Here is a 20,834-nt window from a genome sequence, read left to right on the forward strand (position 1 = left end):
AAGACAACTCTGTACCTCATAGCAGGGTACAATGGAATCCACAACTACTCCTCAAGGTTTCTGGTACATGGTGAAGGCCAGTAAATAACTAAAGAACAGATAGAAGGTTTCCATGAAAGAAACTGTCTGAGGAGGAAGGGGAAGGCTTAGTGGGGACATCAAACGATTCATTTATCCAACTATTCCTTCTTGAGGGCCTATCGTAGAGCCAGGGATTGGTTCTGGGAACACAGTTTTAGGTCCTGAGAATACAAGGCTGGACAAACTAGACGGGTCTTTTCCCCAGGAAGCTTACGTATTTATGGGGAAAGACGAATAGAAAGGAAATGGACAAATAACATAGTTCTTGTTAGTTGGAAGATTACTAAAAAATCCATCAAGCAGAGAAACAGATAGGAAGGAGTGCTGTAGGCAGAGAGTGGAGAGAGAGTGAGCAGAGCTCTAAAGAGTAGAAGCAGCCAGCCCTGAAAAGATGAAAGAAGAGCATGCCTGCTCCAGGGAGCTGCAGGTGCAAAGGCCCTGCACAAGAAGGAGGCTGGTGTTTGTGGGACCAAGAAGTGGTTCAGGGGTGCAACACAGAGCTAATGATGTCTTCTCCCCCTGGAGTGGGTGCCATTACTAAGTGGAAAGCTGTTAACACCATAACTGGTACCTGTACCAGCCCAATGACCATTAGCTGTTGGCTATTTACTATTACTTTAATAAAAGTTATTATTGTAGCAAAAGGACCCACAGTGAGGCGACTTGAGTGGCTCATGATCCGAGACTCTACCGTGGATGTGCTCTGACACAGAGATGCCCCTGCTCCCAAGGGGCACACGGCCATGCCTGGGAGAGGTGTGTAGGGATCCCAGCATGAGAGGCATCCTCTGACTACTCCAGAGGGCTGGGGTGGGGATGGAGGGCACTTTGAGGAGGGACAAGGAGACAAGAAATTAAAATTAGTGCCAACCAGATCTGATGGCATTAGTTAGGCAATGTTAGCAAGAATCCAATTTGTGTGCCCCAAAGCGTTGCTTCCACCCTTCCCACACAGCCTTTGAGACAACCTGCACTTGCCCAGGCCTGTCCTCAACTTTGGGGAGGTTTTTACCTCTCAGGTCTATCCCTACAGCCACCCCCCTCCCAACTGCTTTGTCAGCACCTGCAGAGCCCTTCGCCCTGCTGGAAGTTGTCGAGACCCTTCTGCCTGCTCTGACCCCCTAGGTTAGAAGTCAGAGGCAGGCAGAGGGCAAGAGTCAGGGTCTGATAGAGGAAAGGAGCTGGTTAGCTGGGGGCACAGGCAGAGGCAGAGGGCAGTGTTGATGGAATTAACTAGAACCCTGCGTGTCTGGCAACTGGCAGATTCTTTGGGTAAGATAAGTGGAACCCACTGCAAGGTAATTATTAGAGAGCATAAATTCCCCAGATAACCTGTCCTCGGAAGAGAGATTGATGGCTGGGGCATGGGCTGGAGGCTGCTCTCCTCCACCGATATTGACTCCTGTCTCCCAGCCTCCTCCTGCCCCTCCTCTTCCTCAGCTGCCCAGCTCGGCCCTCCCCGCTGCACAGACCACAGCCTCCCACCCACAGTAGTTCTTCTGGGGCTTTCTGTTTGCTTGCTCCATGGCGCTGACATTAATCGAGGTCCAGAATACAGCGTGGCTCTTTAGCATCCGGGTGTCCTGCAGGTTGGGTGGTAGAGAGGGGGAGCCCCTGTGGGGAGGAGTGTCTTGAAGACAGGAGGCCTGATGGCGCTTGGCCCAGGTCCCCAGAAGGAACACTTTCCAAGTGTGTGTCAGTCAGGGTCAGGCACTGTGGAGTCGGGGGTGGCCCCGCTTCCGGAGATGGAGGGAATGTAGGTCACCTGCTCAGCAAGGGCAGGCAGGTGGTAGGCGCCTGTTGGCACGACTCTCTCTGCTTCCAGTCCTTTCTAAAGGCTTCTCCTCTCTCCAGAGCCTCTCAGCCTCCCAGGGAGCCCACACTTGTGTTGATATTCTCTAAATGTTTGTTTCCCAAGTAGAAGAAGGGACAGAGGGCTGCGTGAGGGCAAATGGAGAAGCAGGGCCACCATAGGCCACTTTTCCTATCTTGTTCTGAAAAATTCAATCTGGCTCTGGCCCTGCACCCCAACGCTTGACCAAACTGGACCTGTCTTCCTTAGAAGCCCACTAATGGCCATTACTGCCCAGTCGGTATGTCCCCTCACTGTGACCCTGAATAGCTTACCAATGGTATGACCTTATTGTTTATAAGTCAAGCAAGGGCACTTTTCAGAGGGGAAAGGTGGAATCATAATTATGTTGGCACCTATTTTTTTCATTGTGAACATGTGCTGACTTCTTTTTTTTTGGTACTGAGGAACACAGGGGCACTTGACCACTGAACCACACCCCCAGCCCTATTTTGTATTTGATTTAGAGACAGGGTCTCACTGAGTTGCTTAGTGCCTTGCTTTTTGCTGAGGCTGGCTTTGAACTCGTGATCCTCCTGCCTCAGCCTCCCGAGCTGCTGGGATTAGGCATGCATCACCTCGCCCGGCTATGCTGATTTTTATTCAACCAGTTTCCTATTAATGATCATTTAGATTTCTCCAATCTTTTGTTGTTAAACACATTGTTTACCATATGTGAAAATATATTGATAGCTAAATTCCCAGAGAGGGAGCTTATTCTAAGCTAACTTATTTTACCTGCTGGGTTTTATTTTTGGCACATTCTAAGCAACAAAACAACTAGGCTGTGCGGCTGCGACTTTTTTTTTTTTTTTTAAATTTATCTGTTGTTTTTAAATATACATGACAGTAGAGTGTATTTTGACATATTATACATATATGGAGTATAACCCATTCCAATTTTGATCCCATTCTTGTGGTTGTACATGATGTGGAGTTATGTGGGTTGTGTATTCATATATGAGCATAAGAAAGTTATGTCGGATTCATTCTGTCTTTCCTAATCCCATACCCCTCCCTTCCCTTCATTCCCCTTTGTCTAATCCAATGAAGTTCTATTCTTCCCCTCTCCACCCTCCCTTGTTTTGTGTTAGTATCCACATATCAGAGAGCACATTCAGCCTTTGGTTTTTGGAAAAAAAAAAAAAATTTCACTTAGCATGATATTCTCCAGTTCCATCCATTTACCGGCAAATGCCACAATTAATTCTTTTTTATGGCTGAACAATATTCTATTGTGTATGTATACCACATATTATTTATCCATTCATCTGTTGAAGGACAGATGGTTGGTTCCATAACTTGGCTACTGTGAATTAAGCTGCTATAAACATTGATGTGGTTGCGTCACTGTAGTATGATGATTATAAGTCCTTTGGATATCTGCCAAGAAGTGGGATAACTGGGTCAAATGGTGGTTCCATTCCAAGTTTTCTGGGGGAATCTGCTTTCCGGAGTGGTTGCACCAGTTTGCAGTCCCACCAGGCTGGCACCTTGGTATGAACCAGGATGCAAATGAATCCTGTTTATTAAAGTTCCAGCTTGAGTGGTGCTGAGAGATATGAGGTTTCCCAACTGTTTGAATTCCTGGTTCAGTGTAACTGGCCCTGGGCTGGCCTGCCTCACCCCTCGATTTGACTCTGTGTGCCTTCCTTCACTTGAAACAAGTGAGGCTAAGTGTCTTCCCTTGACAGATGGGATCCCGGGGCCCAGCAGGGTTGAGAGACTTGCTGAGGACCAAAGTGACAAAGCTCTGACTTCAACCTGGAACCTAGGTCTTTTATTTCTACCCTGGCTGATGGGGGACCAGCTCCTGTGCTCCAGTGCACATGGTGGAAGAATCATGAGCAGGCTGGAGCTTCTGTGGGGCCTCCTCTGCCAGGCTGTGCCCCAGGACTCTGTTTGAGTAGAGGGGGCATGGAGGGTTTGGGCAGCACCTTGACAGAGGGCACCAGTTCTCAGAGGACACCCTGGGGAGGGGGCAGAGCACTCTATTCTCCAGCCGCCTCAGGAAGAGCCTTTAACTCAACAGGGGGAAATTAGGGCTGTGCGACCGTGGGAAGCCTCATCTTACGCACTGGCCGACAGCATTTCCTAAATGAAAAAGGGCTTTCCAGGGAGCCTTGGAAAAAATTAATTTTCAGTGATGAGTTTTGCTTGCTGTAGTTAACAATAATTATTAAATAGGTAGGGTAAGCTCGTGCTTGTTTTCCTTATTATTAGCTGTATTTATGGGTTTTTATTAAGTTGTACCAAGCTGAGATAATTGTAAAACTATCTGCTTAAGCTGTGTGACTCTTAGGTCTCCTTTTTTTTCCCCTTTCATTCCAAAGGTGGAGTGTTTTCATTATTCAAGGCTTAGGCTATTAACCGGGAGTTGGCCAACTTTTTCTGTAAAAGTCCAAATGGTGAATATTTTAAGCTTTGCAGGCCATGTTGTCTCTGTTAGAGCTATAATAATCCCCCCTTATTCTTGGGGTTATATTCCAAGACCCCCCTTTGGTTGCCTGAAACTGTGGCTAGTACTGAACCCCACGTATGTTCATTCCTATTTGTACATACAATAAAGATTGATTTTTAAATTAGGCACAGTAAGAGATTAGGAACAGCAATTAATAATCATATAGAACAATTATAACAATATTCGGATACTGAGACTGTCTATCAGATAATTGAGATGGCTAGGAAGTGATGCTGGTGGCATGTACAGAGGGATACGCTAGACAAAGGGGTGATTGGAGCAGGTCAGGCTGAGATTTCATCTTGGTGTGAAATTTAAAACATGGGCCTGGATCACTCTTAGAATTTTCATTGAATATTTTTAACCATCGTTGACCATTGAAAGCAGAACCACAGAAAATGGGGGGCTGTGGTACTCAATTTTGCCACTGAAGCAGGAAAGCAGCTGCAGACGAAATGTGAATCAATGAGCAGGGCTATCTTCCAATAAAACTTTATTGACAAAAATTTGTGGTGGGTCAGTTTTGGTTCAAGACCCAGTTTTGCAGGTATCTGCCACACATGGTAGAGAAACCCCTGAACGAGGATCTGGACTGAGGATCTAATTCCAGCTCTGCCTTTGTGTGACTGGGGAACATCCCATCACCTCTCTGGTAATTGATTTTCTTTGCAATAAAACCAGGCATCAGATTAGACAGTCTTTAAATGCTGGGACACTTCAGTCTGACTCTTCAGTGTATGACAGTCTGACATTTCTCTTCTCTCTTGAGTAGAGGTTCAGAGAGACAGGGCCCCTCGAGCCTGGTGCCCCTTGCTCACTCTTGGGATGGAATTGGTTTCTGAACTACATTTTGTATTCCAAATACATTTTGTTTTTTTCTGATGGCATCTTTTCAGGAAGTGCCATCCCCTACCCTCTTTTTGACTTACGGAGAGGTGGTGCTGAGATTGGAAAGTTTATCTCTGGGCTGTTTGTCAGCATGGGAAACCGAGGCCCAAAGAGGAGAAATAGCTAATATTATCCATCGGATCTGTGATGCTTTTAGAAAGAAACCTCATGCCTCCAAGAAAAGTGGTGTTGTTCAGGTTACTTTAATTCTTTTGTCTGGATTTACATCTCCACAGTGCCTTGTAAATCTCTAGGCAAATCACTTAAAACTCTGGGCCTCATTTTGCAGATCTTTATAATGGGAGGCGGATAATGGTGTGGAATCGTATGAAAATAAATCAGATCATACGTGTATAGTGCTTAGAACAGCGCCTGGCAGAGTAAGTGCTCAATCAATGTTAGCTATGCCACAAATATCATCACCGCCACCTGCCTGTCATCCTTCCAAAACTGTGTTGGGTCTGTCTCTACCTCATTTTTATTCCGGATTAATGTTCAGCTTTTGGATGGCGACTTGGAGTGAGGGATCCTGACCTGTATGCTAAGTGACTCTTGATAAGGTGGAAGGCTTAGGAAAGGAGATGGTGGCAGGAAAAGGCAGGGGAGGGAGTCCAGAAACTTGGGAGAATAGGTCCCTGGGGTGATAGAACCATGAGCATGCATCCCCCTTTGTCGGTCCTCACACCCCATTATTTACTGGGGAGGAAAGAGTCAGATTCTGAATTCAGCTGAGCTCCCTGGTAGGTTTTGAGATTTGCATGTTCATGCATCAAAAGGAGAAGGCCTGAGACAGTTTTCTTCGAGGTCTTGCAGGAGAAATGTGGGGTGATGCTCAACCTAGTAGCAGGTTAAATGAGACTCTGGGCTGCTTTGTTCGGCCGGATGTCCCTGAGAAGGGTGGCCTGGAGATCAGTGGGTGTGCAGGGCATTTGCTTCTGCAGGCTGATCTTAACCAACTCTGACAGGAGGGCAGAGGCCCCCAAGCGAGGTCAGGACCACAAATCCCATCCCAGCAGGTGCCTGATGGGGAGACAGTGCCCTCCGGATGACCTTCAAGTTCCCATTGATTTCCTGTCAAGCAGCTTCCCCACCCCCAGCCTGCTGCTGCCCCTGGCACTACCCATAGGTTCAGGACTCGGCGAGAAAGAACCTGCGGAGGAGGTTAATTTGGTGAGAGGCCCTTGAAAGGGAAACGGAACGGGTCACATTGGAGACCGTCTTTCTTCTGGCACGGCTAGTGGACGGTGCCAATGTCAGGCCTAGAGTGTTCCCTTTTTTTGGGCAGAGAAAGGAGTGACTGATGTCAGGTGTTCATTGTTCAGTCTACTTGACCTCACCTCCTTCCAGGCTTTGGGGTGCGTGGGTGGCATTGTGGGGCCATGGCAAGACTCCCACATGGACTGTGGGGTGAGCCACCGACCTGCTGGTGTGCTGGGCAGGGAGGGTCAGAAGAGAGGAAGCAGCCGTGAATTCCTCCCTTGGCTGGGGGCCTCCTGAGGGCTCTGACTTCCGGTCCTCCTGAAGGCCAGGCTCCTGCACCATTCAAACCTTCTGTTGTGGGCAGAACTGTCCAGACCTTTCGGATATTTTTTTCAATGATATCTGTTGAGCATTTCTTAGACACATCTTGGGCCGGGTGGAGGGGATCTGGAGATACAAGGACAAGAATGTCATGAATTACACAACTTAGTTATATACAGACAATCATCAGGCAAAGAGAAAATTTTTCCTAGGGGTAAGTATTATAAAAAATGAAATAGGATACGAGGTAGGAAGGGATAGGGCAGGAGTTGGCTGCTGGAGACAGGAATAGAGGAATTCCCTGGCATGTCAGCCAGGAGATGATCCTGGAGGCGTGTGTAGGTAGAGGAGATGGCATATGCCAAGGTCCTGTGGAGAGGTCACCTTGGGGTAGGAGAGGAATGGAAAGAAGTGCCGTGAGGATGGAACCCAGGGGTCAAGGGGTCCAGGGGACAAGATAGAGGAGGAAAGGTGTCCTTGGGCTTTCCATGGGAAAGAGTTCGGGTTTTATTCTGAGAAGATATTGGAGGGATTTAAGGAAAAGAGAATGCCATGGTCCAATTTTTTATTTTTAAAAGATCCCCTGGGCTGCTGTGTAGAGAACTGGCTGTAGAAGAACGTGTTCTTTGTGGCTGTGTTAAATGCCAGCCTGATATTCCCTTTACGGGGAGGACAGCACGGAGGCCCATGTATTCCAGCAGCAAAGATGGGGGCTGAGGCGGTTTGTCTGAGAATCTTCTCGAATCAGTGGTCTGTTCCTATGGTGATCACACCCAGGGGACAGCATCTGGGTGCCCATGGCTCGGAATTTAGAGAGACCTGGTCTATGAACCAGGGAAACGAAAAATATTTTCTCAGTTGGTGAAGTTTCTGTGGTAGACGGGTGTTTTCCTTCTAGGTCTGAGTCACCTTAAACAAAGCGGCACGTCTAGTTTTTCTTTTATTTTCATTTTTTGAAAGTTTGCTTCATTCTCTACATCCCCTAGCCTCCACAGGACAGATTTATTTTGTCATGCCTGGGTGCCACTGGAAAGGCAAACCTTGAATACAAGAGAAGCCACAGTTGGGCTTCCTCCCTGGTGCATCCCCCTTTGCCCGTCCTCACACCCCATTATTTACTGGAAGGAATCACACTGCTTTTCTCCTGCCTCCGGTCGCTTGTCCTTGGCAGTCCCCTTGACTTCAACCCCGAGATGCGTATGTCATCGGAACACCCAGTGGCAGCTCGGAAATCATGACCAGGTTCCATCTAAATTCTGTCCTGCTCAGGCAGCTTTGCATAATAAGTCCCTGAAAAGTCTTCACCAGAGTAGGTGCCGGGAGAGGGATTTATTGGGTCTAGAGGGACTGAACGTCAGACTAAGTGGCATTGAAGTCATGATGGGAGTTTTAGGGTTCAAAGTCTTTGTCTGACGTGGCTTTCACAAGGGATGACCCCATGTGCCCTTCCTGGGATGTTCTGAGAGTCAGAGTTACAGACAGAATGAGCACTCGAAGGATCTCGGGGGGACTGTCCCATACTCGGGCCTTGACCAGGCCTCTTGGACCTTTGGTTAGAGATGAGAACTTTCAGTAGTGTGCGACAGGTTAGTGTTGCCCGTTGAATCCGGGCCAGCGGCCTGACAGTTTTCCAACAGGAAGAGAAACAGCTGCATTAAACAAAGCCAGCTAACTGGACTTTCCAGCTCTGCATTAAAACATGGCAGCCGCAGAGCATGATAGGACCTCTTGCTGAGGCCCTGTTGTAGAGGCCGGGGAGTTCTCCTTGGAGCCGTGAGTCACTGGGGCCTCTGATGTCTGGATCAGATTCTCAACCTCCACAACCCGAATCTCATAGCTGCCCAACCCCTGCTGATGTCTCTCCAAAGTCCAAGTTTGAGAGCCACTGCCTACATCAGTCTTTGGGAGGGTGGGGTAATGGCATTCTCGACAAACTCAGAGGAGTGTTTCCTGCATCAACGGAGGAGGAGCTGGCTCTCAGAGAAGGGGAACTGGTTGTTCTGTAGCCTCTTTTGGGGTGCCGTGAATTTTGTAGATGGAGAAAGAAAAATCGTGAGAGCTATAGTGACCTTTTAAAATCGTTGTTTAAAATTTTATTTATTTATTTATTTTTTGGGTATCGGGAATTGAACCCAGGGGTGCTTAACCACTGAGACACACCTCAGCACCCCTCCTGCCCCATTTCTTTTGAGACAGGATCTCACTGAGTTGCTTAGGCCCTTGCTAACCTGCTGAGGTTAGCCCTGAACTTGTGATCCTCCTGCCTCAGCTTCCTCAACTACTGGGATTATAGGCATGTGCCACCGGGTTCAGCTGATGTGGCCTTTTTTAGGGAGTTGGGGAAGTTCAGTGGAATGTGATCTGTAGGGCATCTGGAGAAGCCCGATACCTTTGGACACACTGCGTGCTCCTATGGAGGAAGTTTTCGTGTGTCTCTCGACAGCGACTCTTCCGTTGGTTTGCTAGGGATGGTGTGACGTGCCAATCAGCCGTATTTATCATAGGACTCCATTCTCAGCACTGTGTGGTTGGGGAGCACGTAGGTATATAAATTTCAGTTCCTGTCTTCCAGACACTCACAATCTAACTGACTGGGGAGAGACGGGGAAGGTGGCAGAGCCTGGCAAAGCACAGGAGCTAAGAAGACAGAGAGCAAATTCCCCTGGCAGGAAAAGCCCAGGAGGCTCTTTGGAAGAGGCAGGACTTTAGCTAGGCTTGAACCAGCTAAGATCAGCTAGGCTCAGGTCAGAAGTCAGGGATTCCAGGTGGGAGGATGGACATGGGAAAGGTATTTTGGGGAGGGGGTCCAAGGACAGGACTGTCTGCTTCATATATATGGGAAGTCAAATGAGAAATGATTGATTCGTTCATTCACTCACTCACCACTCAACTCAACATGGCAAGCTCTCTGCTGGATTTTGGGGTAGAGCAGCAAATGAGCCAAATGCAGTCTCTGCACTTAGGGAAGGCTTCAGGGGGGACTGCTGGGGTCATCATAATGAGCCACTGTGCTCTCTGATGCCTAAAGTTCAGCCCTGGTGACCTGGGACAGAGGTTTGAGTGAGGTTTCTGATAAGCCTTGGGACAGAGGTTTGAGTGAGGTTTCTGATAAGCCTTGGGACAGAGGTTTGAGTGGGTTTTCTGCTAGCCTCAAAGTCACTGCCATGGTGAATGTTTCATGTATGTGTGTCACAGGGAGAGGACCAGCTTGCTCAGATAGAGTCATCGCTACAAGTGACAGAAAATACTGCTCTCTGTGGGAAGGAGAAAGGAATGGCTGTTGATGTAGGCATTCATGTCTGAGTGCCAGAGGTTCTATCTCATTAAATCCTTGCATAGATCTGAAGCAGCGGCGAAGTTACCCAAGGACTTTGCTCAGGGTTGTGTAGTCAGACTAATAACTGGGTTTGAGGGAGATTTCTTTTTGCCAGGGTGGATAAAAGGAGAGCTACAGTGATCACCGACAAGAGATTGCTGCTGCAATGCAGGTGCTGGGTGATGAGGATTAAATGAGATTGCAGACATTCCCTGTACCCTCCATCCCCCAAAGTTGCCAGCAGACAGTCATGTGCTCTAAATCACCAATGTTCATAAGCAATGGATGCCGAAGACTGCACATGCGTGTTGCATATGCTCTATGGCTCTGGTTGAAATGCCTACCTTTTGGGGAGTGAGTTACTAGTTTTGCTGTCAAGTGTAATGCAACAAAACTTACTTGATATCAGCTGTGTGCTAGGCTCTGTGCTGGATGCTGGGGTGAATCAGTAAAAAGCCCAGGTATGCAGGGCTGCTGGGCTACACCACCCCAGGCAGTGCCATTCACATTGGAGTTGATACGCGTGACACCCCTAGAAATGTTTGGTGCCCAGCCTGAGTGGCTATGTGCAGTGGCCTAGCAGATGTGGTCTCTGCCCTCATGGCCCTTAGAGTCTAGTAAGGAAGACACATATTAATCATTGAATTGAGTTGAAATTGACATTTGCAGTAGCAGTATTGTCTTTGTTGGAAGAAGATAAGATAGCAGAGGAATCTCTCACCTATCCTTAGTCTTACCTAGTTGAAACATCCAGAAACACTGAGTGTGGATGCTGCAAAAAAATATCATATTCTGGGTGGATTAAATAACATTTATTTTTCACAGTTCTGGGATCTGGGAAGTTCAAGATCAGGGTGGCAGCATGGTCATGTTCCTAGTGAGAGCTCTCTCTCTCTCTCTCAGCCATATGCAAGTGAGGGAGGGAGGGAGGGAGGGAGAGAGAGAGAGAGAGGGAGAGAGAGAGAGAGAGAGAGATTGATTCTTATTATATGAGCCCTCATCCTATCATGAGGGTACATCCTCAAACCCTCATGACCTAATTACTTCCCAAAGCCTCCATCTGCAAATAACCATCACATTGGGGGTTAGGGTTTCAACACTGTGTGTGTGTGTGTGTGTGTGTGTGTGTGTGTGTGCATGCGCGTACAATTTAGTCTATAATGAACACTAAACTTAGTTTTCTTTTCAAGGGCCACTTTAGGAACAGTGCAACTTCAAGAAAGTAAAAAGGTCCCCCCATCTTGCCATATATCTAGCTTGCCAGTTATAAAAAAATAAACAGGACACAGAACCTTCCATGCCACAGTTAACAGTCAACTATGTTTAAATGCAAATAGCAGGAAGTTAGCATCTTGGTGTAGATGAGCTTTAATGTGTGTCTGTGGGCGGCTGTGGAGTGTGGGCAGCTGGACGAGATGGCAGGAAAGCCAGGTGCCCACAGAGAAGAAGAGTCACCACCAGGGGAGGGAGGGACCAGAAATCCTGCCGTGGGCCAGGGCTTCTCTTTATCTCTGCTTATCTCCGTTCATGGGCACAAATAGCAGGCCAAGGTTCTGTTTTTACAGCCAAAGGGGACTTATGACTTCCAGTGGGAATGGAGAGAAAAGAACAATTCCCTGAGAAATGAAAGAATTCAGTGTCAGATGGGAGGAAGGCAAAGGGAGGGTCAGGGACAGCTTGCTGGGCTGATGGGGAGCTCATTTCCCCAGGTACTCCACCCCGACCCTGAGGAGTAGAGATTGGGGGGCAGGGACAGGCTGCTGGCAGGAGATGAGGAATTTGCTATTTGAAATGTCCAGGACACCTGTCTTTGGGTCTGGACATAAGAACAAAAGGTCTGTGAAAGGGAGGATCCCGGTGTCTGGTTGGCCAGTTGGGCCTGAGCATCTCAGGGTAGTGGACTCGGAAGCTGAGCGGACAGGTGTCTCCAGGGCAGAAAGCTGGAAGAGCAGAGGGTCCTGGAGGGGATTGTGCTGGGCTCTGAAAATCATTTTGGAGCCTAGTTGTCAATCATGTTGGAGAAATCTCTCTCTTTTTTCCCCACTCTGAGTCATCTCTGGCCCAGTGGAATCCATCTCCCGACAGGTATGCTCAAGGACGGTCCCTGGAAATGTCTCGCAGGAACGTCCAACTCCCAGGGCTAGGATGTCTCCCTCACCCCCGATTATGAAGGGCCCTCCACCCCTAGCAAAGCCTGCTAGATCCAGGCAGCCGGTGCTGCTCTGACCAGCAGGCCGTGCAGTGCCTAGCAATTTGTCCCCTTGCCTTTCACATTTCTGATTGCAGCCTTGAGTAGCCTGCAGTCAGTTGTTGATGAGGACATCATTCTACCCTGCCTTGTGCCAGCTTCCTCAAGCCCAGGACATCCATCACCCCCTGGTAATCTGGCCCCCTCGGTTTCATGCCGACAGGTGATGGCTGGGGTTGGTCCATGCCTGACCCAGCCTGGGGCATGCTGGCCACAACTCCACAAAAATGAGTCATTTGCTGCCAGCCTGTCCCTGCTCCCTGTGCCCCTTGCAACTTTAATGCAAATGTCACCCTGGGATCCTATCCTTGTGGGATTCTTTTTTTTTTTTTTCTCCTTAAAGAAATACCATATTAGAAAGGACATTTGTCCTCTCTCCTGTTTAAATTGCTTTCCACGGGTTCAGGAGACCTGGCCATTGATTTTCTTCTAGAGAGTGCAGTAAGCCCTGTGAAGATTTTGGCTAATTAACTTTTAGAGAAGTGCTTGGATTTATCAAGGAGGTTGAAGTCTTTTTTTTTTTTCTCCTCCCACATCTTGAAAAAGGCTTTTAACTTTTGTTTCCGAATTTCTGCCAACACTCGATCTGTTCAAAAGGGACGTCCCTGGAGACGATAGAAGAGGGGCTGTTGGATGTCACCTTTTTGCAGCCTCAATCTTTAAGACAGTTGTTTCAGTGTGCAGAAAATCTTTTCTGTTTATCTAAGGGAGAAATCATTCACACAAAGATTACATTTAAACATATACATCTACCCTGGCATGCCCTGTTACTAATAATACTGCATATTATGAAAGTGGAAAGTATTTAAGATGAAATTAATTTTTGCCTCGTGTGCCACTTTGTTTGACTTTCTTGTTCCATTTGGTGTGAGGCACAAATATTGGCCAGCCTCACTTTTCCTTTTTTGCAAGTTTGCTTTCTTGTTCCTCTCATCTGGGCCAAAGCTGTTGGAAATGAGTTACTAGCATATCAGGAAAAGTCCAGCAAATGGAAACCCTTTGTTCTCCAGGAGTTTTGGTGGACAATTTCTCTCTCTCTGTCTCTGTCTCTCTCTCTCTCTCAGCAGAATTTCTGAGGTTAACATCTTTTTAGTGGTCTGTCAAAAGATCATGGGTAGGGCTGGGGATGTGGCTCAAGCGGTAGCGCACTCGCCTGGCATGCGTGCGGCCCGGGTTTGATCCTCAGCACCACGTACAAAGATGTTGTGTCCGCCGAAAACTAAAAAAAAAACAAATATTAAAAAAATTCTCTCTCTCTCTCTCTCTCTCTCTCTCTCTCTCTCTCTCCCCCTCCCTCTCTCTCTCACTCTCTCTTAAAAAAAAAAAAAAAAAAAGATCATGGGTAATCTGTCCATCCAGTGCTCTTGCCAGTTCTCATCAATGTGATGTGGCTGGTGTGGCTGGCTGCAGGAGCATCCTGGAAACCCTGGAGGAGCCGTGTCACCTTCCCTGGGCAGAGCTGCTTGTAAAAGTTCTGTACCATGAGCTATATCACCTTGGCAGCAGGAGGCATTCAACCTGGTGTGACATAGGTGAACACTTTGTTGAAAAGAGTTTTTCATTTTTGGTCACTCTTGTGATACTTGTTACCAATTTAGATTATATCAGTTTATGTGCCATTCCATTTTATAGCATTTTTTGAGGGGGGGGTACTGGGGATTGAATTCAGGGGCACTTAACCACTAAGCTACATCCCTAGCCCTTTTTTGATGGGGTACCCAGGGTTGAACTCAGGGGCAGTTGACCACTGAGCCATAACCCCAGTCCTAATTTATATTTTATTTAGAGACATGGTGTCACTGAGCTGCTTAGGGTCTTGCTAAGTGGAGACGCTGGCTTTGGACTTATGATCCTCCCGACTCAGCCTCCTGAGGCTCTGTGACTACAGGCATATTCCACTGAGCTGGGCCTGTTTTATAGCATCTTCATGGGTTTCATCCCCCCTCACCAACTTATTTCCAGCTGTGTGACTATTATATGTTGATGATAGTTTGATTTTGTAACTGCCAGGATACTTTCAGAGCTGTCCCTATGAGGGTGACCATCTTCAGAGTTTTTTTTTTTTTTTTTTTTTTTTAAGATGCAATAATAAATTTCCAAATGATGTCTCAGAAGTGTCCATGGTCATATTCTCCTATTATAAGATATTTTCTTTGAATTCTTTGTTAGAATCTGACTCCTGACTTAAAAAAATAGTATAAAAAGGACTGTTAAAAGTTTTGATTTCTAAAAAGTGGTGGTGGAGATGTGCAACCAGTTGGGACTCTAGTGCCTAGTTGGTGGGACTGTAAAACCGTGTGGCCACTATGAACATCAGTACAGGTATTCTTCAAAAAAATTAATAATGGAAATTACCCTATGACCTAGCAATTCCACTCCTGGGTCTATACCCCACAGAACCAAAAGCAGGGGCTTGAAGAGACATTCGTGCACTCAAGTTCATTGTAATGTTATTCATGATGGTTAAAATATGGAAGCAACCCAGGGGTCCATTGACCAACAAATACACACACACACACACACACACACACACACACAGGAATATTATTCAGCTTTAAGAGGAAGGAAATTCTGACATATGCTATAACATGATGAACCTTGAAGATATTACACTAAGTGAAACATGCCCATCTCAAAAAGACAAATACTGTACACCTCTTATGTAGACGACTTCTATGAGGTACTTAGAGTAGTCAAAATCATAGCGACAGAAAGTAGGATGGTGTCTGCTAGGGCTGGGGAACGGGAGGTTAAGGAAGTTATTGTTTAATGGGAATATAGTTTTAGTTCTGCAAAAAAGAAAAAAGTTCTGGCGATGGAGGGACTATGAATGTCCTTGATACCACTGAGCTGTGCACTTAAAAACAGTTAAGATGGTGAAGTTTATGTGTTTGGTGCCACAATTTTTAAAAATTGGCAAAAACCCCCTTGTATTAGTCAGCATTTCATCACTGTGACAAAATACTTGGGAAAATCAACTGAGAGGAGGAAAGATTTATTTGGCTCACAGTTTCAGAGGTTTCAGTTCATGGTTGGCTGGCGGCACTATTTCGGGGTCTGTGCTGAGGTAGTACATCATGGTGGAAGGGTGTGGCAGAGAGAAGCTGTCACCTCAAGGCCAGGAAGGAGGGAGAGGGTGGGGGAAGGGGGAAAGATATACCCTTCTAAGGCATCCCCTAGCCTGTAACCCATTTCCTCCAATTAGGCCCCACCTCTTATTAATGCCATTAAATTATGAATCTATCAGTGGATTAATCTACTGGTGAGGTCAGAGCTCTCATGATCCAATTTCTTCCCCAAAGCCCCACCTCTGAACATGAGTGTCTTCAACACATGAGCCTTTTGGGGACATGACAGATCCAAACCATAACAACCCCCAACTTTACTTTCTTTATTTCTCTGAATATTTTGGTGAAGAAATATATTATTTTTAACTCAAAGACTTTCTCTCCAAGATTTTGGCTTCCTCAAATCTACAAACAACCACAACAAAGGGACATTTATAATGTTGCTTCCAAATGAGTTACTGGATTCTCCCTCTGCCCCTGCAATTCCTGTGACTCGTCTCCTTTCTGCCCCTCTCCCGCTCCCAGAGGCTCAAGTTGACTTGGCAGAGGTCATGTTATTACATTTGCATTTCTTTGGGACATTTATTAATTTCTACTGCATGTCTGTGTTTTATTTGTTAGGTATTTGATTTCACCGATTGTTTGTTTTACATTTGGTCAATTATATCAGTGTTATATTTTGGGCCTTTGAAAAGGACACTATCTTTAAGTTAGCAGCATTACCATGTGTCCAAGGGTAATATTCAGGAATGTAAAATTTACTGTGCTTTATCAGATAATCACTCCTGCAAACCATAAAGGTCTTCTACTTGTGTCTCCAACTCTGGGGGTTGAATTATTTTGAGTTCAAGTACTATTTGAAATGCTTCTTTTGTTTTCTATCAGGGAAAGTCATTTAACTATGTGGTTTAAAAAGATCGGTGCTTGTTTCTTTCCATCTCCTTCTCCTTGTACTAATAAATACTCCTTACTTTTACAGGCTGTTTTCTCTGTCCCTCTGTTTTTTGTTTATGGAGAGCATTTCTCTTCTATTGCAATAGGAATCTGGGTGTCTTTGCTGGTGGTTTGGGTTCACCTAGAGTGCCTTTATTGTGGACTCCTGAGAACGAAATATGGCTAATGGGAGACTTTAGAGAGAAGGCTCTAGAAGCTAGAGGTCCTATAGGCCTCATACAGAAGGTAGTTCAGAGCTACCTCCATCTGGAGCTGCATCTCATGCCTGTTACAGCAGGGACTGGCAATTTTTGCTCCTGGCTTATTCTTGGGACCCTTTGGTCTATGCCAAAGGGGTTTCTAAGTTACCTGGTAGATTTGGGATGGGAAGTAGAATGTGGTAGAGACCCGATGCTGTTACCTTCTTTTCCTTGATCATCAAAACAGCAGATGCTTCCCAGAGAGGGAAGTGGGGGACACCCGTTTCGGTGTGTTTCTTGGCTTCACTCCTTTGCTTACTATCTCCCCGCAGGCTCGGGGACCAATTCTACAAGGAAGCCATCGAGCACTGCCGGAGTTATAACTCGCGGCTGTGTGCGGAGCGCAGCGTGCGTCTCCCCTTCCTGGACTCGCAGACCGGGGTGGCCCAGAACAACTGCTACATCTGGATGGAGAAGAGGCACCGAGGCCCAGGTGAGCCGTGCCACTTCTGGGACGTGCTTGCACGTGGGTTCCCAGGCTGGAGGGAGGAAGACCAGAACTTCTGGGAGTCCAGAGACAAGCTGCACCCGCTTTCAAGACACTCAGCTGCTTTCGTAGCCCTTGGAAGGTGTTCCAAGGAAGGGGACAAGGGTGGTGTGGGCCATGGAGGCTGGGGGGCTGGGGGGTGAAAGAAGGCAAGACTAGTACACAAGAACAGCCTTCGTCTTTCACCCTCGGTATTGAAAATCTGCAGTCAGATATGGATGGGAGGCTTCGCTTGTCACCAACTCTCTGACCCTCAAGTTCCTTATCTGTAAAAGGTGGATAACGTTAATATTTACTGCTCAGGGTTTTGTCAGGATTCAATGAAAAGGTTCAAGAAAACTCATGACATGGTATGTGTTCCAGAAGTGCAGGATATTATTGTTGATATTACTGTATCATTATTACCATGACACTAGTCTTCAGGCTCCAGAGAACAGAAGAAAGACCCATTTTTGGAGATTAGGGAGGCAATACAGGAATGCAATTTTCTGGCTTTATATGGGTACATCTAAAAAAAACTTTTTATTTTGAAAAATTTTACACCCATATAAAAATGAAGAGAATGGTAAAATGGATCTCCATGTATCCCAAAGACCAACCAGTGGCCAATTTCATTTCATTTATACACACCTGCCACTTTCTTCTCTGACTTCAGATTATTTTGAAGCAAATGTGGGACATTATTACTTCATCCACAATCTTTTTTTTTTTTTTAAATGCATCTCTAAATGTTAAGGACTTAAAAACCTCAAACTAACCTACAGTTGCTTTCAAATTTCAATGATACTTTAATCATCAAGTATTTGGTCAACATTCATTTCCCTTCTCTATTTAAATCAGGATCCAAGTAGAATCCCTACGCTGCGATTGGTTGACATGTCTTTAAAATTTCTTAAAGGGTTTCTGTTTCTGTCTCTTCTTCCTCTTTGCATGTTATTTGTTGAAGAAACTGGGTTGTTTGCACTGTAGGGTTTCCCAGAACCTGGGTTTGCTGATGGCATCCCTATGGTGTTATTCCTATGAATTGGTAATTAGGTCTAGAGTCTTATTCAAGCTCAATTTTTTTCTTTCTTTCTTTCTTCCTTTTTTTTTTTTTGGGCAAGAACAGTCCCTAAGTGGGTATTGTGTACTTTCATCAGGAGGCTCATATGGTCTGGTTATTTCTCTTTTCTGATGTTAGCAGCCCTCAGTGATAATTGTCTAGATTCCTTATCCCATTAAGAGTTGCAAAAAGGTGACATTTGATTCGAGGCCATTGTTATTTCTTCATTTATTAGCACTACAGCTTCTATAAAGAAAAAACATCCCCTCATTAAAATTTTTTGGCTATTAGGAAGTATAGTTGACATAAGAAAATCAGAATAACCGATTTTTCCCTTTATTTACCTGTATTCAGAATAATGAGTAGGCTCCCTGGTAGTCTCCAAAGGTGATCAATAAAGTTATTTTGAGCACCTCCGAGAACTCAGACTTACGTATATTTGATGTGCTTGAATCCACGGCTGCCTTTCTTCTGATTGATGCTTATGGTGTCCCATCTTGTGCTGGTATTTTGACACGTTCCCAGTAGTTTCTGATAGCCTCCTAGCTCCCCTAGTATCTGGACAAAATGTTTCCAGGTCACCTTTGTACTTCCTGCCGCAGACCTGAATCAACAATTTCTCTAAGAAACCCCAGTTCCTTGGTGTGTAGGAAGTGTTATGAGAGACCAAGGACTGTGGTATTCGTTTATTGCTTCTGAGATGGTCATTGTTTCTAGGTCTTCTGAGTCAGCAGAATTAAGAAATATTTTTCTTTTCTGAAGCAGGAAAACGTTATGAAATTATACTGATATTTCCCATTCAATTCAGTTTTATACAGTTTATACTTAGCAATTTTCATTTTGGGCCTCCTTTCTCCCACATCCAAAAAATCCTGAATAGCTGGGTGTGATGGTTCATGCATGTCATCCCAAATGGCTCAGGAGGCTGAAGCAGGAGGATGGGAAGTTCAAAGCCAGTCTTAGCAATTTAGTGAGGCCCTAAAGCAGCTTAGCGAAACTGTCTCTCAAAGTGTTAAAAAAAGGGGGGGGGGCTGGGAATGGGGCTCAGTGGTTAAGTACCCCCGGGTTCAGTGCTTGGTACCCCCTGCCAAAAAAAAGAAAGGGGGTTAAGGTGACCACAGGGATTCAGGAGGTTGAACTGAGTTAGGGCAAAAAAACAGACAAATACCAAATGCAAAGGGTCACTGTGGTCAGATAAGATTATAAACCAGCTGAAGAATTTGTTGAGGGCCCAGAACTGTCAGAGTGTGGGAACTTATTCTAGGACAGGGTTGAGACAGATGGTGGTAGTTTCAGAGTGTCAACTTGGAGTGGGCTGTACATGGTCATCACGGGTAGTTCTTCTGCCCACTGCGTAGGCTGTGCTTTGCTGAGGTTTAAGGATAGAGGTTTGGAGGTTCATCCTTGTGGTGATTTTCCTTGGAGAGGCTCCTGATGAGTGACCAGGCGATGGGGTCAGTGTCACCATGTTCAGTATTGGGGTGCTGCTCCTTTTATGGGCCTTCGGTGAGGGATTGGCTTCATTGGGGGATCTGGGGTGTTAGATAACTCATGGGCCTAACATATTTCTGATATGAGTCTGATATGCCCATGCAGCCATGTGCTTCTGATTCATTTGGCAAGTTCACAGGTGGTCATTTTTATTAGCACAATTAATTCATGTATCAGTTTGTGCCTTATGGTTGTGCTAGGCAGATGGTGATTGTTTACTTGTACAAAGTGTAGAGTCATTCGACCTCAGCACTTGGATTCAAAATGGAGTAAATCATGAGAAACTACTGTGTTGTAAAATGGAATAACCCAGAGTTAGGCACAGCCTAAAAACCACCGTTCTATTCATCATGGAGTAACTCAGAGCAGGGCACAGCCTGCTCTCCACAATTCTTCTCATTGTGTTCAATATTTCCTGGGGCTTTAACTCAGTACTTGTCTACCTTCTAGCCCTTTTTATTTTTATTTTGAGACAGGGCCTCACAAAATTGCTTAGGCTGGCCTCGAACTTGCCATCCTCCTACCTCAGCCTCCTGAGTATCTAGCATTATAGGTATGTGCCACCTGCTTGGCTCACAGATTTGATTTTGATGTGTCTTGCCACAGATTTTTTTGGGTTTTCCCTATTTGAAATTTATTCAGCTTTGTGAACACACACACACACACACACACACACACATATGTATATATGATATATATCTATTTGCCACATTTGGGAAATCGTTACTGAATATTTCCTTGTAAATGTCTTCAAAGCTACCCTATTTTTCCTCTCCTTCTGGGACTCGAGCACAAGTGTTACTATTTTTCGGTTCCTGAATTTCCATTTGGTTCTTCTTTCTATTTCTTTTCTTTCTTTTTAATATTTTTAGTTGTAGATAGACACAATACCTTTATTTTATTTATTTATTTTTATGTGGTGCTGAGGATGGAACCCAGGGCCTTCCACGTGCTGGGCGATCGCTCTACCACTGAGCCATGACCCCAGCCTTTCGTCTGTTCTATTTCTTTGTGGAGACTTTATATATTTCACTTTTGTTGCGCGTGTTCACAGTCGTTTGTTGGGGCATTTTTATGACGACTGTTGTAAAATTCTCAGGAGCTAGTTCTGGCATCGGCATCGTTTTGTGGTTGGTGTCTGTGTCTTTCCTCGGTTTTCATCTGATGAGTGATTTTGATTGAGTCC

The 20,834-nt window shown here is 45.7% G+C and overlaps 1 protein-coding gene across 1 annotated transcript in view; it reads left to right on the forward strand.

The window, feature by feature from the left end:
* The window catches only part of Dpf3 (double PHD fingers 3), a 251,647-nt gene that overhangs the window by 90,614 nt on the left and 140,199 nt on the right, over nt 1-20,834 (forward strand). The window contains exon 2 of the mRNA XM_077109052.1: nt 16,901-17,061. Within this exon, the coding sequence (XP_076965167.1) occupies nt 16,901-17,061 (161 nt within the window). The remainder of the gene's footprint in view (nt 1-16,900; nt 17,062-20,834) is intronic.

Source organism: Callospermophilus lateralis, chromosome 3 (genome assembly GCF_048772815.1).
Source record: "Callospermophilus lateralis isolate mCalLat2 chromosome 3, mCalLat2.hap1, whole genome shotgun sequence".
NCBI classification, from domain to species: domain Eukaryota; kingdom Metazoa; phylum Chordata; class Mammalia; order Rodentia; family Sciuridae; genus Callospermophilus; species Callospermophilus lateralis.